Here is a 20,350-nt window from a genome sequence, read left to right as displayed (position 1 = left end):
GGCGCATGTCCTGTCCTAAATGATTCTGGCTCTTCATGTTTTTAGATCGCATTCCTCTCATTCTACTCAGGGTACATGAATGTATTCTCTGTATAAGAAATTAATGCTCAAGCTGAGCGTGGTGGCGCACACCTTTAATCCCAGCACTCGGGAGGCAGAGGCAGGCGGATCGCTGTGAGTTCAAGGCCAGCCTGGTCTACAAAGCGAGTCCAGGACAGCCAAGGCTACACAGAGAGACCCTGGCTCAAAAAACAAAAACAAAAACAAAAACAAAAAGAAAGAAAGAAAGAAAGAAAGAAAAAGAAAAAAAGGGAGGGGGGAGAGAGAAAAAGAAATTAACGCTCAGTAGCCACAAGTGCACTTCGTGGGATGTTCCCCTCTGCTACATCCTAGTTGGTAGTTAGACTAGCAAAGTGCCTGACAGATGCCTCTCAGGACAGCCCCGGGGAAGAGCCTTCACTTGTGCCATGTTATCTACTTGTCGCGGCTGTACTAACACTATCTGGTCCTGCTGTGTGCCACAGATAGAAACTGCAGACAAAGACAGTGGATGTGGGAGAACAATCACCTACAGACAGGAAAAAAAAAGGGGGGTGGGGACACTTCCCTTTCTGTATACCACTGGGCACGGACTGGTGTAATCTGGAGAAGCCACTGCTGTGTAGCTGGCCACCCGTGCAGAGCGCCAGCAGCACAGTCAAGGGTCTGAAGCACCAAACAGCTCTATGTGAGAGCAAGGGGCATTAAAGGCAGGAGCCCTGGGCTTGACGTTCTGAGATGTGACCTTGCCAAGCCTGACCTCCACTGGCCCTGAACTGGCTTTTACTCTCTGAGGTGCCTTTCTGGTTATGATGCAGACCAGCAGATGGCAGTGACCACCAGACTAGGGAGCCAGCATGCTGCTAACACCAGTTCACACAGCCACAACCGTAAACTGAATGATTATGACAATGGATCAGTGAGACCACATATACATAAACTGCACCTACAGAGAGAACCCAAACTAACAGGCACTGCAAAGACGGATCAGCAGACTGGAAACAGCTCCCAGGCCGACAGTGTCAACACACACACACACAAACACACACACACACACACCTTTCTCTTAATGGAAACTGACTGCGGTTTAGTCAACCGTGGGGGAGATGTCTGAATGTTCTCTTCTTCTTCCTCATCTTCTTCCTCTTCATCTTCATCATCTTCTTCCTCTTCCTCCTCTTCCTCCTCTTCACTGCTCTCTTTGGACAGCTCTAACAGCTGTCCCCGTTCCCCTACCACTGGCCGCCTCTCTGGTGAATGCAAGTATTTATTTTTCGATTGTACTTTTGCAGATGATTGCCTACTGTTAACTCTGGCCGACAGGATCTCCTGCTCCTCCTTCTCCCAGCAGCTGGCTTGTTCCATTAGTCGCTCAGCCTGGGTGGGGGAGGGGTGACAGAACGGTGATTGGTGAGAGGGCATTCACACAGTTGGAGCCTCCAGGATCAATGCAAAAGGGTCTTAAGTGAGTTTTCATCGGGACAGCCAGCTGGCCAAGCAAATTCCCGCTGTATCATCTCAGGACAACAAACCTAAGAGGACTGGCTTTCACGGGCTACTTAGCGGTATTAATGATGCAGTGGATTGATTCGGGTCCTTTCTCACTACATTACATGCTCACTCGCATGGAGCACCCACGCAAGTTCATAAACACAAGCAATCGATTGCCATGGCAGCCCTGCAGCCCAGCACCAAGTCTGATCTGATTACACGCTGTCAGTGCCGAGAACGCTGCGTCATGATCAATGATAAGCGTCTCGTTTTTCATACTCAATTCAATAAGATTATCATGTCTTACTCGGTTAGGATGAATTAGTGCTTTATCATTTCATAAGCTCTGTGTATACACGCGAGCTTTTACAACAGTGCTAATTGACTCTCTCAGCTTAAGCGATCTATGGGACTAAAGTCACAACCCAGAACGACAGAGCTCAGTGTTACCTCCTTTTCAGCTTCCCGTTCTTCTTCAGAAACCACAGCATTAGAAATTAAAATTGGGGTCCACCTTAGACTCTCTGGATCAAGTTCATTGGGTCGGGAACAGCGTTTCAGCTTTTCCATGTGGCCCAATATTAACTTTTCCCTTCTAATGATGACAAACCTGTAATACAGTAAGGTAAGACAAAGTGAAATCAAAAGCTGAGAGCTAGCTGGGCATGGCTGCACACACCTTTAATTCCAGCACTTGGGGGGAAAGAGACAGGAGGCTCTTTTGTAAGTTCATGGCCAGCCTGGTCTACAAAAGGAGGCCAAGGGCAGCCAGAGCTACACAGTGAGGCCCTATCTAAAAATCAAACAAAACAAAAAACAAAAAAAATACAACTCAAGATTAGGTGGGCATGCTGGTGCACGCCTGCAGCCCTAACATTTAGGAGGATCAGCATGCGTTTGAAGCGTGACTGGGCTACAAGCGCCTGCCTTAAAAGACAAAGCAAAGCAAGGTCCCCAGCCAACCTAGGCGCCTGTGACCCAGGTTGTGAAAAATGGAAAACATAGCAAAAGCACAAATAGGAGGCCTGGCCCTGCTGTGGGGACACCTCACCTGGCCCTGCTGTGGGGATGCCTCACCTGGCCCTGCTGTGGGGATGCCTCACCTGGCCCTGCTGTGGGGATGCCTCACCTGGCCCTGCTGTGGGGATGCCTCACCTGGCCCTGCTGTGGGGATGCCTCACCTGGCCCTGCTGTGGGGATGCCTCACCTGGCCCTGCTGTGGGGACGCCTCACCTGGCTGGGGACCATGGCACTCACCTGCCATCTCTCCTGTCGATCATGTGGAGGTGCTGCAGAGTGGTGGCAATGTCGTGTGGGCACATGCCCGTGGCTCTGCTAATGGCCTTGATGCTGATGTGTCTCTCATGGTGCTGGTAGAGGTATTCCAAGATGACGCTCTTCCAGTAGGCCAGGTAGGAGAGCCGGCCCAGATCCGAAAGTGGCTTTTCGGGAGACCCTGCTTGGCCTTCCCTTCGAGAAAGCAAATAGCCTAGGGCAGAAAAAGCAAAGCTCCACTCAGCGTGGTGGTTTCCAGAGCTCGGTCCAGGGGCTGCTAGAAATGTCATCAGCGGCAAGGTGAAAGCACTACACAGGTGAAGTGCATTCTGTCAAGCAAACTGCCTCTTCCAATTACAGTGATGTCACCTCCTCAAATTTCTGCTTGTCAATCTTTTGTGGTGGCACTGTCAGCCAATTCACACAGCTGGCAGCAGTAAACATACATGGTGGTGTATGTCACAGAGACTGAAAGCTATGACTAAAGACATTACTTCTGGGGAGTCTCAACACATAAATCCCTGCAAGCTTGAAATTCTTTCAGATCCTCAATGTCAGGCACTCAGGGATCCTGGGGAGGGACCACCCGACATTAATGGGCAGTTTGTTTTCCTCAGGACGACCCGCTGACCCTCTGACAGCCGAGCCTTAATAGAAGGCCTTTGGCTGACACAGGCTGTATTGCCTGCTCCGTCTGACCAGCCGGGTGATCTGAAGCTGTTTTAGGACTAATAAAACAACATCTTTCAAGTCAATGGTGGCAACTCACGATAGATAGCTTTGCTAGCTCTATTTACCCTCTTCAAGAAAATTAACTTTTAAACCAACCCCAGAATGTTGCTCCTACAAATTACAAATAAGATACATGAAAGAACAAAACAAAACAAAACAAATCAAAACAAAAGCACACTGTTCCATGTGCATTTTGAAAACCCGGAGCACATGAACCTTGAACAAGCCAGGCTCTCTGGCAAAGGAACTCTTACATGAAAAAACTTTAAGCCCGCTTAGAGGAAATGAAAGAAAGCCGGCGGCTGTCTCGGTAATTAAGAGCCACTTATGGAGTGGAGAAGAAAGGCTGTCTGTCAAGTAAAGACGTCTTCTTTGCTCTAATTATTTCAACAGCTTCACCTTGGTGAACTTCCTGGATTTAAACAAACATCAGCCACATACAGTAGGTGGCAGCAATCACCAAACCAGGCTGCTTGATAACCACCCAAATCTTCAGCATTTCTCTTCTTTATCTACATTTCCAAAATGGCTGCACTTGCAAAAATATTCTGTTTTAGTTTTGTTGGTGTTGTTACAAAGAGAAATCAATGCCTCTGATCCATTTTTCCTGCTTCTCAAAAGCACTGCAAATAATGCAGAAATCTAGAACAAGAGATTCTATCTATATCAACAGCATTCTAGGATCTTGATGGTTTTAATCTGAATGTCATTATACACAATAGAAATAAAAACACCGGGTTTTGCCTAAGGTTTTTGGCTTAGCTCATCTCGCCATGTTTAAGTATCTGACTGAGTGCAAACAAACAGCCGACTTGTATGGCCAAGCACTGCGGGCGCATCACTCTGCTAGACTGAGGCTTCAACAGCGACGTCAGCATGCTATGTAGACGGGTGCTGTGCTGAAGCCAGCCCACATCCAGTCCTGTCAACATGGTGAGGGCTTGCTTTGTTGCCAGAGTGCTGAAGGGAGCCCAAACCTCAGAACACATATAACTGGCACGCCCACCACCTGCTTTCTAAGTGCCTGGCACATTCTGAGAGTCACTTAGGCAGTCGGGGGCCATAGCTCTGTACTCCTGTGGGGGTAGGGGTTGGGGAAGGTGGGGTCAGGCACAGAACCATGGATGAGAACTGTGTCTCTTGTCCACGAGATCCCTGCAGTAGCTATGGAATCCCTAGGCCCTACATGGTCTGCCCACTGTTGAAGGTAGAACTGTAATCTGGCCCATGGGAAAGGTCTTTGCACAAGCAGAAGGGTGACGATACAGTGAGCCCCTCACCCCACGCACTACACTCTCCACTGCACAGCTCACCTTACCCAGGAAGCACATGCTTTTTGTTCTGTGTTGCTATGTTCTGAACTAAGGAGGAGGCAGCCAGACCACCCCTCGCCACCCACTCCGCCACTGCCACTGCCATTCTACCTAGCTGTTCCTGTTCTTGCACCCTGAGTCTAACTGAAAAGATGAGGTTACTCAGACAAGCAGGCAACTTGAACCCCTGGGGAGCATGGGAGTATGAAACTTTCAGTACCCGCTCCTGCCATGTCAAAAGACTGTCTTCTAAGTCATTCCCTTGAGCCCTTGACTGTAGCCCATGACTGACACTACTCCAGAATTTGAGGTAACAACTGTAGTGTGTTGTGGGCTCTGAGCCACTAGTCTTTCCCAGCAAATACCCTCCTGCTGTACATGCAAATGTGGTGAGGAGGCAGGGAATCTGCAAGCACTTGTTGGGAGGGGTGCTTTCCAGGGAGCTGAGGACAAATGGAAACCCAACGCTCAGTCAGAACCTACCGCACCTGTGCGCATTTCAGGGATGAGATGACGTGTACCAACACCACACACCACACAAAGCTGAGGCCCCCAGGTACCTGGCACTGCCTACAGCAAGTGGGTCTCTGCCACTCAAGGAACTTACAGCCAGTGGGAAGAAAATGACACTTCTGCAAAGAGCCATTTGGAAGTCTATAAAATCTCCCCCTGAAGGAGGATACACTGATGTTAAACAGAATCCACCAGGGACAATAAAAATGACCATGACTAAATTTCTTATTAGTGACTGAAATCACATGCAGAATGAAAACCTGTGTCTTTCAGAAGGGTGCTGGGCCCTGGTGGCAGCAGACAGACTGTACGTGTCTTCTGCAGCAGGCACCTGCCTGGAAGGAGCCGAGTCGCCGGCCCTGAACTGCACTGACCTTCATAACATGGGGTGTTAAGCAAGGGGCTTCCTGTCACCTTTTGTTTCTTCTTACTTTTTCTCAGCTCTTCAAAGCACAGTTACAATACAGAGCAGACACAGTAATTTTTGGTAAGAACATTTGACTTATTAAGTAATTACAGAGATGTGATGATGGTTTAAGCTCTTAAATTTAACTTACCAAAAAGATTCCAAATAATTGATCTAAGATGCAGGGAACTAAAAAGCACTTATCTTGGAAGCCGGTGTATTGTCCTGAGGCATCTGAAACAAGTACAATACACCCCTGGTGAATAGATTCCCACGGCGTGCTAACACCTCGCCTTAATACTTTCAATCAGAAAACTTCAACTACCTCTGGGGAAACCTACTGTTTCAGATGGAAAACAAAGTGATGTGTGGAAGACAAATCCCAGTAACTGCAGCATAATTAATCGCTGGTGAAATTATTTCCTTGAACTTGCCTGTGGGCCAAAGGTGCTGGCAAGCAGCACTCACTCAGGAGCGAGAATCTTGTAATTGAAAGCTGAGCCCCACACACCCTGACCTGCACTAACTGTCCCATACTGCCTCACTCCAGCTTGCTGCTCGCTCCACTGGAACTGTGAACAGGGAAAGGTGAGGTCTGTGTGGCAGTGCAAGTCTTCCTTGCTGGATTATAAGATGATCCTCTCAAAGGGAAAGTGAGCACAGCACCCAGTGTACCTCACCTATATTGAGGGCAGCCTAAAGTGTCAATTCTCATGGTACCTGGTCCTGATCCAAGTCTGAAATGGTTAACTACCATTACAAAGCAGGACAGATCCACTTTAATTAAGTAACTACTTCGATGAGGTCAAAGTTTGGCTTTGCAGACATGAATAAATTAAGAACAATTTGACCTCGACCCTCATTTATATGAAAATTCCCTCCTTTGGACAAGTGCTATTCAAGAGGGTCTAGTGGAACAAGAGTATAAAGTGTTCTTTGCAAGGGTGTGACAGAGATAAGGATCTCTCTCTTCAAAAGTGTCACACTTGGACACTTTTATCTGTCATCATCGGATTCCAAACTTTATGAACTTCCTCGGACATGAAGTATAAACCTCGGCTTGTTACTCAGCCCAATGCCCATCTGTCTGGATTATGTGAATTCAGAGTCTTCAGCTGCTTTGAGGGGAAGATAAGCTCTGAGGATTACACACACCTTTCACCAACATCTGTTTAGCTTAGTGGACTCCTCTGGCAGGCCCACATCAGAAGACGGCCTGGGCTTTGCAGGCCTGCGGAGTGACACCAGGCTTATGGCAACTTAGAGAAGAGGAAACCTGCTGCCTTTAGCCACCTAGCTCCCTGGAGTTGGCAGTTCACTGGGCCATGCAGTCTGTTCTTCGTTTCCTGGGCTAGCAGTACTGTGACCATGTGGACGATGGGCCTGTTAACAGTTTCATTACCGGGATGGATTTGAGGAGCTGTTTATAGCTTTGTTAAACTCAGTGGCGATCCTAAAGTTAGTATCTTAAGAGATGAGAACCCTGTTCCAAATGATCCACGACCTATTTGAAAACTTATCACTTTCCAAAAAGACAGAGATGCGTCTCAAAGTGGACATTTTGAAACAGACTGGATTTGAAACCTTAGGTTGAAGACACTTCTCACCACAATTCTTTGGGCCCAGCATAATTATAGAGCAGATGGACCAAACCCCCTGAAACTACTTCAACAGCAGCAACATATGCTTTCCCAAGACCCTAAAGGTGACTCAAGGTCAAAGCCCTTGCGCACCACAGCTCTGGAGCTGCTAGGTAGAAAGGCTTGTGAAATGGGAGAGATATTAAACGCACAGTGGATGAGTCTGGGCCCCTCAGTCCCTTGCTGGCAGAGAACAAAACGGAATGGATTTTCTAGAGCCCCAACAGGCTATGTGTTAGCTAGAGTTCCTGAGCGGCGGATTGCTCTATTCTGTGCCTAGGTTCACAAACCAAACAACTCTGGCTCCAACAAATGAATTCCAACCTAGATGGTACAGAGTGGGGCCCAAGGTCTCACACTGTGGAGAGGCTCTTGAGCAGCAAAAGTTTGTATACTGTTAAGTCAGTGGTTCTAAGACATCTTGGCTTCAGAACTTTGTATTTTAAACACTTATTTAAGACTCCAAAGAGCCTTTGTTTATCAAGATTGTATCTGTTGGTTTTACTAAGAAGGAACATTTATTAATTTTAAAACAGCAATAAACCTTATGATGTTACCATAATTTTAGATAATAAAAAAAGCCTTCCCTGCATTTTCTAAAATATAAACAATAGCGAGAAGACTTGTTTTACATTTCCACATTCTTCAGTGTCTACTTCTGTCCATTTTTTTTTTTTTTTTTTTTTTTGGTTTTTCGAGACAGGGTTTCTCTTTGTAACAGCTCTAGCTGTCCTGGAACTTGCTCTGTAGTTTAGGCTGGCCTTGAACTCACAGAGATCGCCTGCCTCTGCTTCCTGAGTACTGGGATTAAAGGCGTGCGCCACCACCACCCGGCCTACTTCTGTCCTTAATCTGTTGTGTTTATCACAGGTCATGACATTTCTGAAAAGTCCCATTCTATAGTCACGAGTGAAGAAGAGGTGAAGGGCAAGCAGCGCTGCTTAGAGACACTTATGGCGCTGCGGACCATGTGACCTGCACTCTCAGACCATCTCTGTTATATGAAAAATAGCAACTTTGAAAAGCAGGGCAACAAGAACTTCAGAAGTGTCATCTACAGGACATACTGTGACAGCCCACAAGGAGCCAGGAGCACAGGCTCTGGAGCCACAAACGATGCAATGGAACCCAGGACTCATCATCAAACACCTACAAGACCCACGGCGTGTGTGTGTGTGTGTGTGTGTGTGTGTGTGTGTATGTGTGTGTGTGTGTGTGTGAGTCCTCACTCAGACTATGCAGCTAATAATCACACTGGTCTCTTCATGTTACTCAAATCATCACAGGGTTAATAAAGAACACACAGAATAATGCTTAGATTAAAGATTAACAATTAAGGGTTATTCACCATAATGAATGGATGTAATCTAGAGGCCATCATTTCAAGGACTAAAAACCCTTAATATAGGGGAAATAAAGAAAATGTGTGGACAGAAAAAAATACAAATTGCAATTTGGAGTGAGATTAGGACGAGCCTCCTTCCTGTTCCTACATTTGCTTGAGATACCTGAAGACCATACCACTGTCTGAAAAGTTCTCCACCACTCAAATATAAATTTAATTAAAGAAAGAGCCCCACTGAATTAGCTACTGAAAATTCCCAGCAAACATAATTTGCTCCCAAATTCCTTTTGGCTGTCAAGTATTTAACTTCAATGACTGCCCTGAAGAAACAACTAGCCCGTTAAGCCACAACAATGGCTGCCCCAGGCTTCAGAACCATGAGCATCCCAGACAGAACACAGGCACACATATTCCAAGACTCAGAGTGTCCTGGGGAAATGGCTTGAACCAGGAAACTGAGGGCGTGGAGACAGCATGTCCTTGGGAAATGTCTGTTGGCCGTCCTGAGCCACACCTCAGCCTGTCTGCCATGTTCTTAGACATCTCTTCTCAAAGACGGAATAGCTTCCTGGAAGGCCACTCCACGCTAAGCTCTTCCTCAGTTATGTGGAACAAGGCCACCAGTGGTCCTTACTGAGTACCCGCTACTGCCCAACTATTCCAGAGAGGAATAGTCTTTGTCATGTTCCACCCAAAGGCAGGCTTATACTAGAGACATGACCCCCTGGTTCACACATGTTCCCATGGCTCTCTGGTGGCTGCTGATGCTCTAGAAGGCTGTAGTCAATCTGTATCAGTTGCCGGGGGAAGATGTGGTGCTTAGATACACACTCACAGTTAGGACAGGTGGCAGGAAAAGGGACTCTCCTCCCTCTGTGGTGCCTGTCACAGAGGGTGCTGCACATCTGTGATGTGCCTCTCAGCTTGCTGGCCAGTGCAGCATCTGCTTCATGGAAGCAGTCTGAGGGCCAGAGGTAAATCCCCTTGACAAAGCCACACAACAGAGCCAAGCCAACAGTGCCTTTATAACTGATCACCCAACTTAATGGGAGGACTCCCCAGCAACCTTCCTGTCCTTTGACGTAGCTATGGTTCCCACTCACGGCGGCATATTATAATCCCTTCCAGGCTTGTAACAAAGCTTCACGTCTGTCTCATTCAATCTCAGCTCTTGCTTACCTCAGGATGGTTTGGTTTCAGATATATATTATTAAGCAAAAGTCTCAAGGACTGCCTTTAAACCATCATTTTAAAGGGGTACACCACCCCTACCCCAAAGGCGGGAGTGCTGTCTAGTGAGAGACGTGGACAGAAGGCACTGCGTTAGTAGAGAGGGCACAGGTTGCATTTCACAGAGATTTCTTTCAGTCAAACGGAACTGAGGACTGACTGTGTTCTAATTTCCCTCTCTGTGGCTGTGACAAAAAAAGCAATAGGGAAAGAGTTTCTTTGGCTTGCATTCTAGGAAAAGGTTTATGTGAGGTAATCAGGGCAGGAAGTAAAGCTGAAATCACTGCTCATGCTGGCTCACGTTCAGCTAGCTTTCTTTTTCCTTTTTTTTTTTTTTTTTTTTTGGAGACAGGGTCTCTCTATGTAGTACTGGCTGTCCTAGAGGTCACTATGTAGACCAGGCTGTCTTTGAACTCACAGAGATCCTTCTGCCTCTGCCTCCCAAGTGCGGAGATTAATTAAAGATGCGTGTCACCATGCCTAGCTGCTAAGTTAGCTTTCTTATAAAGCCTGCGTAGGGATGGTGCTGCCCACCCTGGCTGGGCCCTCCCACATGTCATTAATTAAGACAACCTGATCTCAGCAATCCTTCCACTGAGGCTTCCTTAGATGGCACTGGCTGTGTCACGCTGACAGCTAAAGCTAGCTACGACAGTTTGCTAGAGTAAGGTATGTCCTTCAAGCTACATCCTGCTTCAAAGGAATAGAAGATTTTGTTTTGTTTTGCTTTTTTGGTTTTTCTGTGTAACAGCTAGGCTGTCGAAGCTGGCCCTGAACTCACAGAGATCCGCCTGCCTCCCGTGTGCTCAAGTATTTTCTTGAGAAGATGACTGTGTGTGAAAAGAACTCAACCCACAACTTCCTTGTTCGGTCCTGAGACACAGGAGAAAGTGGTGTAGAAGAAGAGATAAATACTCTGCCAACGTCACAGGTGACCAAACCAACATAATTTAGAAATTTTAAAAATGTTTAAAGTTTAAAAACTATAAATGTTTATATAAACATATTTTGAACGTAACCACACTGTTCACGAAGCCACTGCCTTTCCCGAACCTCAGCCAAGCTCTGATCTGGCGCGAGGCATACTGAGAGATGGTAGACACGACAGAAGAGGGGAAGTGTGCGCTTGCATTCTGGTAGGTAGATGCTTAGCATGTAAAGGTTCTTGCTGATGAGTTGAGTCTCTGGGCCCCACGTGCTTGGATAACTGACTTCTACAAGTTGTCCTCTGACTTGCACATATGCACCATGGCACCCACACACAATAAATGCAGTAACATTATTTTAAATTCTAGAATATTTTAGGAATAGAAAAAGTTTACAAAAGAGAAAAGTTAAGAAGTAATCTGGTATTTAAAATCAATTTCTTCTCTTAGAAAAAAATTTTCATCGCACTAGAAGCTGTTTGAAAAAACATTCTAAAAAATAAGGTATTATCAGTAAAAACAAAAACAAAATCCTAAACTGCTGTTCTCTACTCTCCTTGGATTGCTACCCAAGTAGAAACTTGAATAAAATTTCACATACAAGCACAAAACCCTGACCAAGAATTTCAAAAGCTACATGATTTTGAATTCTCCACTAAACTCACACACTTGGTATGATGCACGCACTTTCAGCAAATGGCTGTGTGCTCCTACACACTCTGGTGCCAAGATACCTACAACTGAGCTGAACTGAAGTGCCAGCGCTAAGAGCAAAGCTGGGCTTTCTTTGGGCCACTTTTATAGGCCTAGAGCTCTGTGGGGCAGCTGAATCAGCTGGGGTGGGTGGGTGGGGTGGGTGGATGTTAACACTGCTCCTGAATCAGGCTCAGGAGCCAGCCTGGCCACACAGCCTGTACACCGAAGCATTCAGGAAGTTATGGAAGAAGGACTCAAAGTTCAAGGCCTGCCTGTGCAACTATTGCTATCAACAGCTAAAAGGGATGTGGTGGGGTGGGGGTGTAGCTCAGTGGTGGGGTGCTAGCCTAGCATGTGTGAGCTGAAGTTTAGTACCAAGTGCCACAAGGACACACCAGACAGGTGGTTGCAAGTTAGAGTGCAACTCACTTTCCTTTTCTCCCTGCCCTCCCCACTCCTATCTTATAACCCTCCAAATACATACACATCCCCCCTCAATGCCTCCAACTCCCAAGTGTACACCAGCACCCCAGGTCTGGAAACTGAGTTTTCACACAGCAACTCAGATTGTATACAGCATGGCTTCAGAAAAAGTGGGAGAACAAATCTCTTTCCACTTTCTCTTTGTTTTCAAACAAAGTCCATCTCAACAGTAAGTTGTGCAGCTGGGCGTGGTAGCACACGCCTTTAATCCCAGCACTCAGGAGGCAGAGGCAGGCAGATCGCTGTGAGTTCGAGACCAGCCTGGCCTACAAATCGATGGTCCAGGACAGAGTGCATGCTGGGTAGGTCAGGTGGGTCATATAGTTAAGTGACTGGCTGCCTTGCCAGTGGCTTTGGTCATGGAGGGACTTTAAAGTTTAGATGTGTCTGTGGAGAGAAACAAGACTATATCATACTAGCAAGGGGTGTGTGTGTGTGTGTGTGTGTGTGTGTGTGTGTGTGTGTGTGTGTGTGTGATATATATAAAATTGCTGAAGCAACAACAAGGATTATTTCTTTTGAGACAAGTTGTCACTTTGTAGCCCTAGCTGGCCTGGATGAGGCTGGCCCCCAACTGTACTTGTTTCAACCTCCCAAGTGCTGGGATTGAAGGCAAGCACCCCACATGTCTAAGAATTTATTTTTTAAAATCGAACCTTGCTATGGAATGGCTGTGAACTAGTGTTCCACCTGTGTCAGCAGCCAGCGCATTGGTGTTATGAGTGTAGCCCTGTGCCCAGGGTATTACTAGCAGTATTAAAAGACATCAACAGATCCTTTTTGAGCTTGCAGACAGTACGCTGCTCTGACTCCCTTGAATGACATACAGTTCTGTCTGCTGTTCAGACTGACTCTAACACTGGAAGCAGCTAGATTTAAGGCATCAGTAACAATATATCAATATGAGCACAGCATTAGCCACAGTCTTTGTTTATACTGTGTGGTCACTGTTAATCACCAAATCACCAACGTTCCAAGTACTGGAATCTCGTAGAGGGAGGGCTCTGGTGGTTGAGCATCGACCATGTGCATACCAGACTCCGCTTTCCATCTTTAGCTAGAGACAAAGCTCAGGGAGTCTAATTTGTCCACTACCAGGCAACTGTTAAATCCATGAGCCACAGACCACATAAGTACCAGTAACTTAAGCACACATGGTAATAGCCAAAGTTCATTACTGAGAACTCAATTCAGTGCTATATGGCAAGCAGTCATATGGCAATCATCATTTACAAATCAAAGAATAGCGCATGTACTCAGGAGGCTATGTTCGCCAAGGTGATGGTGGTATGTGATTATGGACAAGTATAGTGGACTGTAAATTACAGAACTGTCTCTTATAATCGCCCTGCTGTAGAACAGAAACAAACTTCCTGTGTAATTTGCAGAGATGGAGACTAAGATACACAATCACTTTTTCCTTCGTTTTAACCCTTTAGCAGCTATTTGTGATGTGTGATGCAGTCAAAGAAAGTTAATTTATGGAAACTTGGCAGGAAGGTGTTTCAAAGAAAATCCTCTGAAAAGTTCCCAGTAGTAATGAGATCTGGTGCCTTCTCTTCAGGGAACAGTTATCTAAACTGTTTGCACCTTTAAAACAAATTGACAAGGGCTGGAAAGATGGCTCAGAGGTTAAGAGCACTGACTGCTCTTCCAGAGGTCCTGAGTTCAATTCCCAGCAACTACACGGTGGCTCACAACCATCTACATAATGTGATCCAATGCCTTCTCTGATACACAGGCAGAATAATGTATAAATAGTAAATAAACCTTTAAAAAAAAGAATAAAAAAAAAATCACAAGCACCACTCATTTTATCTCTTCTCTGAAAATACTTGCTATAGTCTGGAGGTTTTTAACTGGAGGCAACTGAGAAGCTGCAGGGTGGAAGGCAGGCTGGCAGAGTCCTCTGATATACCTTCTGCTACGGTAAGGAGAACCATCATTAAGGAACCATCATTCCTTGAATTCATGGGGAAAAGATGGAAGCATTGGGGCAAAGCATTTGTGACAGGATTTTAGCCTGAGGAGCAGAAAGCCAGCCATCTTCTTGTCTCTCTCCCTGTCCCTCGAGCTCAGCCAGGATAGCTTCCTTTCGACAGCCCCACCCTCTTCTTTGCCATTGTCTCTTCTGTAAGCACTGGCTTCTTTCTGAATGTGCAAACCTCCCAAGCGCACTGGACCAAGCATTCTAGGAGGCAGGAAGGGCATTTCCTACTCACTCCTGCAGTGTCTGCCAGGACTGTATTTGTTCACTTTGGATCTTAATAAACAGAAAGAGAACAGAGGCTGAGTGCCAAGACTGTAATGTCTTTTTATCTCTCTGGCCTCAGTTATAGTTTCTCTCTAGTCCATCTCATTGTACAAAAATTTCTTTATTATCATTTAAACAGCTTTTAAAGTTATTTTATTTATTTTTTTTAATGTGTGTGAATATTTTGCTGTGCACCTTCTTGGTGCCTGATGTCTGGAGGCCAAAAGAGGGAGTTGGATTCCCTAAAACTGGACTCACAGATGGTCATGAGACGCATGTGGGTTCTGGGAACTGGACACGGGTCCTGTGGACAAGGAGCCAGCACTTTTAACTGCTGAGCCATCTCTCAAACCCCCAGATAAGTATTTATCTGAATCTTCCATTTCATCACCCTTCACTCTTCAATCATGTTTAAGAGTGGAAGCAGCCAAGTGTAGTGGCGCATGGCTGCAATCCTAATACTTAGGAGGCAGAGGCAAGAGGATCGCTGTGAGTTCGAGGCCTGCCTGGTCTACAAAGCCAGTCCAGGACAGCCAGGGGTATTATACAGAGAAACCTTGCCTCAAAAAACAAAAACGAACAAACAACAAGCAAAACAAAACAACAGGGTGGAAGGAGAAGTTAGAGGAAAGCCACTGTCCATGGACTGAGACCCTGAGACTCGGAGTCTAGTGATATTTGGTGCACCCACTTTACGTAAAAGCAGCCTTGCAAAGGCTGACAGGAAGCTGGTGCTGGCACCAAGCACCTTCGTACCTGACACTTCTTATGTAAAGCAGTAAAGACGAAAAACTATCTCTCTACAACACTACTGATGCAATACCATCATTAAACAGAAAAGAGTTACAGCCACAAAACAGATGCCTCAGGGTATGTGACCTCCCACTTTAAAACAATGCCTTAAAACAAAACATGCCTCCACAAATATAAGAGTCTACACAGTATGCAGTTTAGTGGATTGCCATAAGGCAACTGCGTTTGTAACTGTCACCTAGACACGACATAGAATTTGTTGATCACCACCAGGGAACTTTCATTTGTCCCAGGCAATGGCCCCCACCCAAATAAGTAAGCATTATCAGGGCTTTCCTAGTAACACTTGATAGGTTTTTATTATTCTTACTATTTTCAGATTTATTTGTTTGTTTGTTTGTTTATGTGTGTTTTTTCAAGACAGAGTTTCTCTCTGTAGCCTTGGCTGTCCTGGAACTCACAGAGATCCCACCTGCCTGTCTCCCGAGTGTTGGGATTAAAGGCGTGCACCACCATTACTACCTGACTTTAGATTTATTTATTCTATGAGCGGTTGCTTGCATGTATGTCTGTGTACCATGTCATGCCTGGTACCCACAGAGGCCAGAAGAGGGCACCGGATCCTCTGGTACTGGGGTTACAATAGTTGTGAGCCACCATCATGTGGGTGCTGGGAGCTGAGTGCTATTAACCATGGAAGCATCTCTCTAGCCCTTTTATTATTTTTTATTTTTTTAGGTTTTTTGAGACAGGGTTTCTCTGTGTAACACTCCTGGCTGTCCTACACTCGTTTTGTAGACCAGGCTGGCCTCGAACTCACAACACTACTCCCACCTCTGCCTCCTGAGTGCTGGGATTAAAGGCGTGTGCCACCACGCCCGGCTTCCAGCCCCTACTATTATTACTGTTGTTGTTGTGCTTTTACCACCAAAATATGTAGGTGCTAATACAGTTGTGTCCATTTAAAAAAAGTGACAAGCACTGTTCTTATGGCTGGGCTCTCCGCCACGCACCAGTCCCTGTCCCCAGGAAACTACTGCCAAGGCCTCACTTAACCGCTGCTTACTGGTTATTTGAGTGCAGTTTGTCCAGCTGTGCATTCCAACATGACTCACTGCACATGTCCACTGGTTAGTAACCTGAGCAAAGATGACACAACAACAAAATCCACCTGTGTGCCAAAACCTGAGACACTCTGAGCTGTGTAAAGCAAAGCAGTGGTGTTCAGGAAAAATGAGACTGTAGCCCATGTTTCATATTTACAATGTCTTCATTGAAGCAATGAATACACAATATTCTATACAAACTATTTATTTGCTCTTACTTATGACAAACTTAGTGTGTCTTTGAAAGAGATACATAAGCCACTGGCTGCCCTGCCTCATGCATTTCAATGCATTCAGTAACACCAGCCTTTGAATAAATCACCACAAACTCAATTTTCAACCTCGATGTTATCGTTAACATATTAAAATATACAATACATCAGCTCCATGAACTAAAACAGCAGTGGCAAAGGCTTTTAGTAAAGCATATTATACTGAGAAAATAAGGAAAAATGCGCATCTTCCTCATTATATTATAGACTAGACTCTATTAAAATATGTCACTATCACACTTAATTGCACAGATCTAAACAAGTCTTCCAGGGACCAACAAAAGCCCAATGACAGCAGCTGGCCAGGGTCATCCAAGTGTTAAGAAAGGGGTCCCTATCTGAGAGCTGGAAGGAGCTGGATTCCACTTCACAAGGACTGGTTGTTTTTCTTTACTGACTGCCATGGCTACACTGAGCAGGTAGGAGAGCGTAGGGAAAAGGGGCAGAGAGAGCTGGCTTCATCAACACTGGACTTTTACTTCCAACACAGACTCACATGGGTGGGGCGTGGCCCTAGTGGGAGCTTTATGACTATACCCTATTATGCACATGGCAAATCCACCTGGCTTCCAGGGTAAAGGGATAAGGCTGCCAGGACAAGATGGACAGGCATTGCAATTCTGGTTAACTCAACTATTTTTACCCACCTGGACCCATTTTGGGTTACCTATGAGACAGTGTGGCCCCAAGTTACCCACACATGCAAAGATGCCCAGAACTCCTCACTGGAGAAACTGTCTCAGCATGGCCTAGCATGGCTAGGACACTTCCTGAGAGAAACCCAGTGTGCTACAATGCTACACTTCTTGTCCCATGAGAGAAGCCAGTGGTCCGCCCAGCCCCGGTACAACCAACAGTTGCTGCCAGTGTCTTACAAGGAACAAGCCAACATCAAACTGTATTTGAAAAAAAAAAAAAAAAAAATCAGTTTCTTGCAGATTGAAATCATTTGGAACTTCTAATTAATTTTTACTTAAATTGTATGGAAGCTCTTCTAAGAAAAACAGTAGTCTATCCGGGTGTGGTGGTGCATGCCTGTGATCCCAGCACTCAGGATCTCTGTGAGTTCAAGGCCAGCTTGGTCTACACAAAGTGAGTCCAGGACAGTGATAGCTATACAGAGAAACTCTGTCTCAAAAAACAAAACAAAACAAAAACAAAAACAAAAACAAAAAGAAAATAAAAGAAAACCAGTAACCTACTCTTTTTTGCTAGTTGGTTTGAGACAGAATCTTATTGTATAGCCCAGATTTCCTGGAACTCGATATATAGGCCAGGCTAGCCTTGAACTCTCAACCCCCTTCCTGCCTCTGCCTTCTGGCTACTGGGATTAAAACATGTGTCACAAGGCCCAGCAAGCAGCCTTTTCTGTCCCCTTCATTTTTGTCTTAAGTACATGGGTGGCTGGCCTGCATGCGTGTCTGTTTTATGTGTATGGCTGGCTGGCATGCATGCGTGTCTACTCACCACGTGGGTGCACAGTGCCCGCAGAGGCCAACAGAAGGCAGTGAGTGCCCTGGAGCTAAAGTTACACACAGAAGGTTATAAGAAGCCGTGTGGATGCTGAGAACTGACTGGGTCAGTCCTCTGGAAGAACAGTCTGTGCTCAGCACCACAGACCCATCTCTACAGCCCTGAAGCAGACTGTTTGTAAAGAAAATATTTTAAATAAAAATTTTCATTATTGTGATCACCGTGCAGATGTGCGTGTGAGCACGCATAGGTGCCAGAGTACATATGGAAGTCAGAACATTATATTCAGTTGGTTCCCTCTTGCTCTCTGGGCTCCTGGGACTGAACTCAGGTCATCAGGGTCACATAGCAAGCACTGACACCCACTGAGCTAGCTATCTTGCTGAATCTAGAATCTATAATTCTAGTTAGTAAGTTTTCAGTCTTTTAGCTAGGAAAGTGTAATTAATTTCACTAAATGTCTCATATGACTTTGTATTAAAAACAGCATTTGGATATTATTGTTTTCTTCAGCATTGCCTAACATATATATATATACATACATGTATGTGCACACAAGCGCGTGTGCACACACACACACACACACACACACCCAGAGTACCAGTGCCCTAGTCTTTACAATTTAAAACAAGCCTACACTCATGTTGCTCCCGGTCTGGATAGGCAAGCTTTCTGACCCAGTCCTCCCAGCTCTCCGCTCTGTTTTATTTGCTGTCAGGCTTGTATAACAAGCACTTTTACCTGTTAAGCCACCTTGCCAGGCCTGATCTCATTTCTTTTAATTCTATTTAAGCCACAGTCCTCCAGGTACACTTCTTACACCTTTCCCTTTGGGACACTGGAATCTATGACGGGTGTCTTAGCGTCCCTGTGCTCCCAAAGTCACTTTCCTTATAGTTTCCTGTGAGAACTGGGTACACATGTGTAACTCAGGTGACACACAGCAGTAGTTTAGACATGCCAGCTGTTTTAGGAAAGCTGTCAGCGCTGAAAACACTGGTCTCTGTTGTTTTCTGGACTCCATCCTCTCCCATGTTTCTGTTTCTGGTTGCTTCCTGATTCACTCTTAGCCCCTGAAGTGCTAGAGCTCCAAAGGCCCCTTCCCAGCCCCGCTTCCCTACACACCACCCCTGACTGTCCCACCTCACGGCTATTGTTTAGCTAGTAGTGCATGCCCAATAACTTCTGCTAGCCTCTTCTCTAGTGCAGACCCCCTACTAAGCATGGGACTCCATGAGGGCTTAATCTGTCTGCAGTGACTGAAACATTTAACAGACTTCCTCATGCAGCCATGCTCCAGTACGTCAGTTCCCTAGGCTTGGAGTTCAACGTTCAGCTTGTCTTGTTAGCACTTCAATTTCTTATGCACTCTGAACATACGCTACACAAATACGCTGCATACATACAGCCACTGCTGGCTGACAAGACAACAAACTGGTGTTCACTTCAGTCACTAGTATTCAGGTATGCCACGTACCCCAATCATTAAGGCCTGACACAGATAAGCAATGAGGGAAGTGAGCCCAGCACGGCTCAGGCTTTGTTTTAAGGATGCTACTTTCCTTCCCGAGGACCCACGTTCAGTTTCTAGCACCCAGGTAGAGTAGCAGCTCACAACCCCTGTAACTCCAGCTCCTGAAGTGGAAGGGACACCTCTGGGGGAGCTCATGTTTACATGCTCACACACATACATGTAATTAAAAATAAAAAAAATTTTTGTATCAAGCAACTCCTGATACAGATTAATAAATGTAAAAGAATAAAATTCAAAAGGCTATAGTGATACGTTTTATGCAAAAAAGAAGTAGGAAAGCGCACACCTACATGCTCGTTAGTACTGAAAGGACAGAAGGAGAAACCAGAGCACAGCTGGAAAGGACTGAGGACTGGGGCGAAGGCCAAGGGAATGGAGAAACATAACTTCAATATGGTTAAAAAACAAAAAAATTAGGTCATATTTTTTCTTCTTTTTTAAACAGTAAAAACAACAAGTATGGAGGGGAAAAATGCTAAATGAAAAAGAAATAAGCATAACCATTTCTTTATGTATATGTGCACATGGGCCAGAGGCTGGCGTTGAGTGTCTTCCTCTGCCAAGCTCTAGTCCCCTTCAGCTTTTAAAACATACATTTATTTATTTATTTGCTTATTTGCTTATTTATTTATTTATTTATTATTTTTAATGTGGATGTACTGCTCTGTGTGTACCATGGAAGCCCTGTAACTTCCTGGTGCTCAAAGAAGCCAGAAGAGGGCACCAGGTCCCCAAGGAACTGAACTCACAAACAGCTGTGAGGCGCGATGAGGGCCCTGGGAACTGAACTCAGATCTTCTGTCAAGAGCAGCCAGTGTTCTTAATGGCCAGGCCCTAACTCTCCAGCCCCTGTGAAGATTTTTTTAAAA

The 20,350-nt window shown here is 45.6% G+C and overlaps 1 protein-coding gene across 6 annotated transcripts in view; it reads right to left on the bottom strand.

Moving 5' to 3' along the window:
• Positions 1–20,350, bottom strand: part of Kat6b (lysine acetyltransferase 6B) — a 171,345-nt gene that overhangs the window by 7,344 nt on the left and 143,651 nt on the right. For all 6 annotated transcript variants that reach the window (XM_051142858.1, XM_051142859.1, XM_051142855.1 and 3 more), the window contains exons 13-15: positions 2,788–3,019; positions 1,981–2,140; positions 1,099–1,416 (exon numbers count right to left, since the gene is read on the bottom strand). In XM_051142858.1, the coding sequence (XP_050998815.1) occupies positions 1,099–1,416; positions 1,981–2,140; positions 2,788–3,019 (710 nt within the window). The remainder of the gene's footprint in view (positions 1–1,098; positions 1,417–1,980; positions 2,141–2,787; positions 3,020–20,350) is intronic.

Source organism: Acomys russatus, chromosome 3 (assembly GCF_903995435.1).
Source record: "Acomys russatus chromosome 3, mAcoRus1.1, whole genome shotgun sequence".
NCBI classification, from domain to species: domain Eukaryota; kingdom Metazoa; phylum Chordata; class Mammalia; order Rodentia; family Muridae; genus Acomys; species Acomys russatus.
Note: the sequence above shows the minus strand (reverse complement) of the source record. Positions and strands in the feature narration are given on the sequence as shown.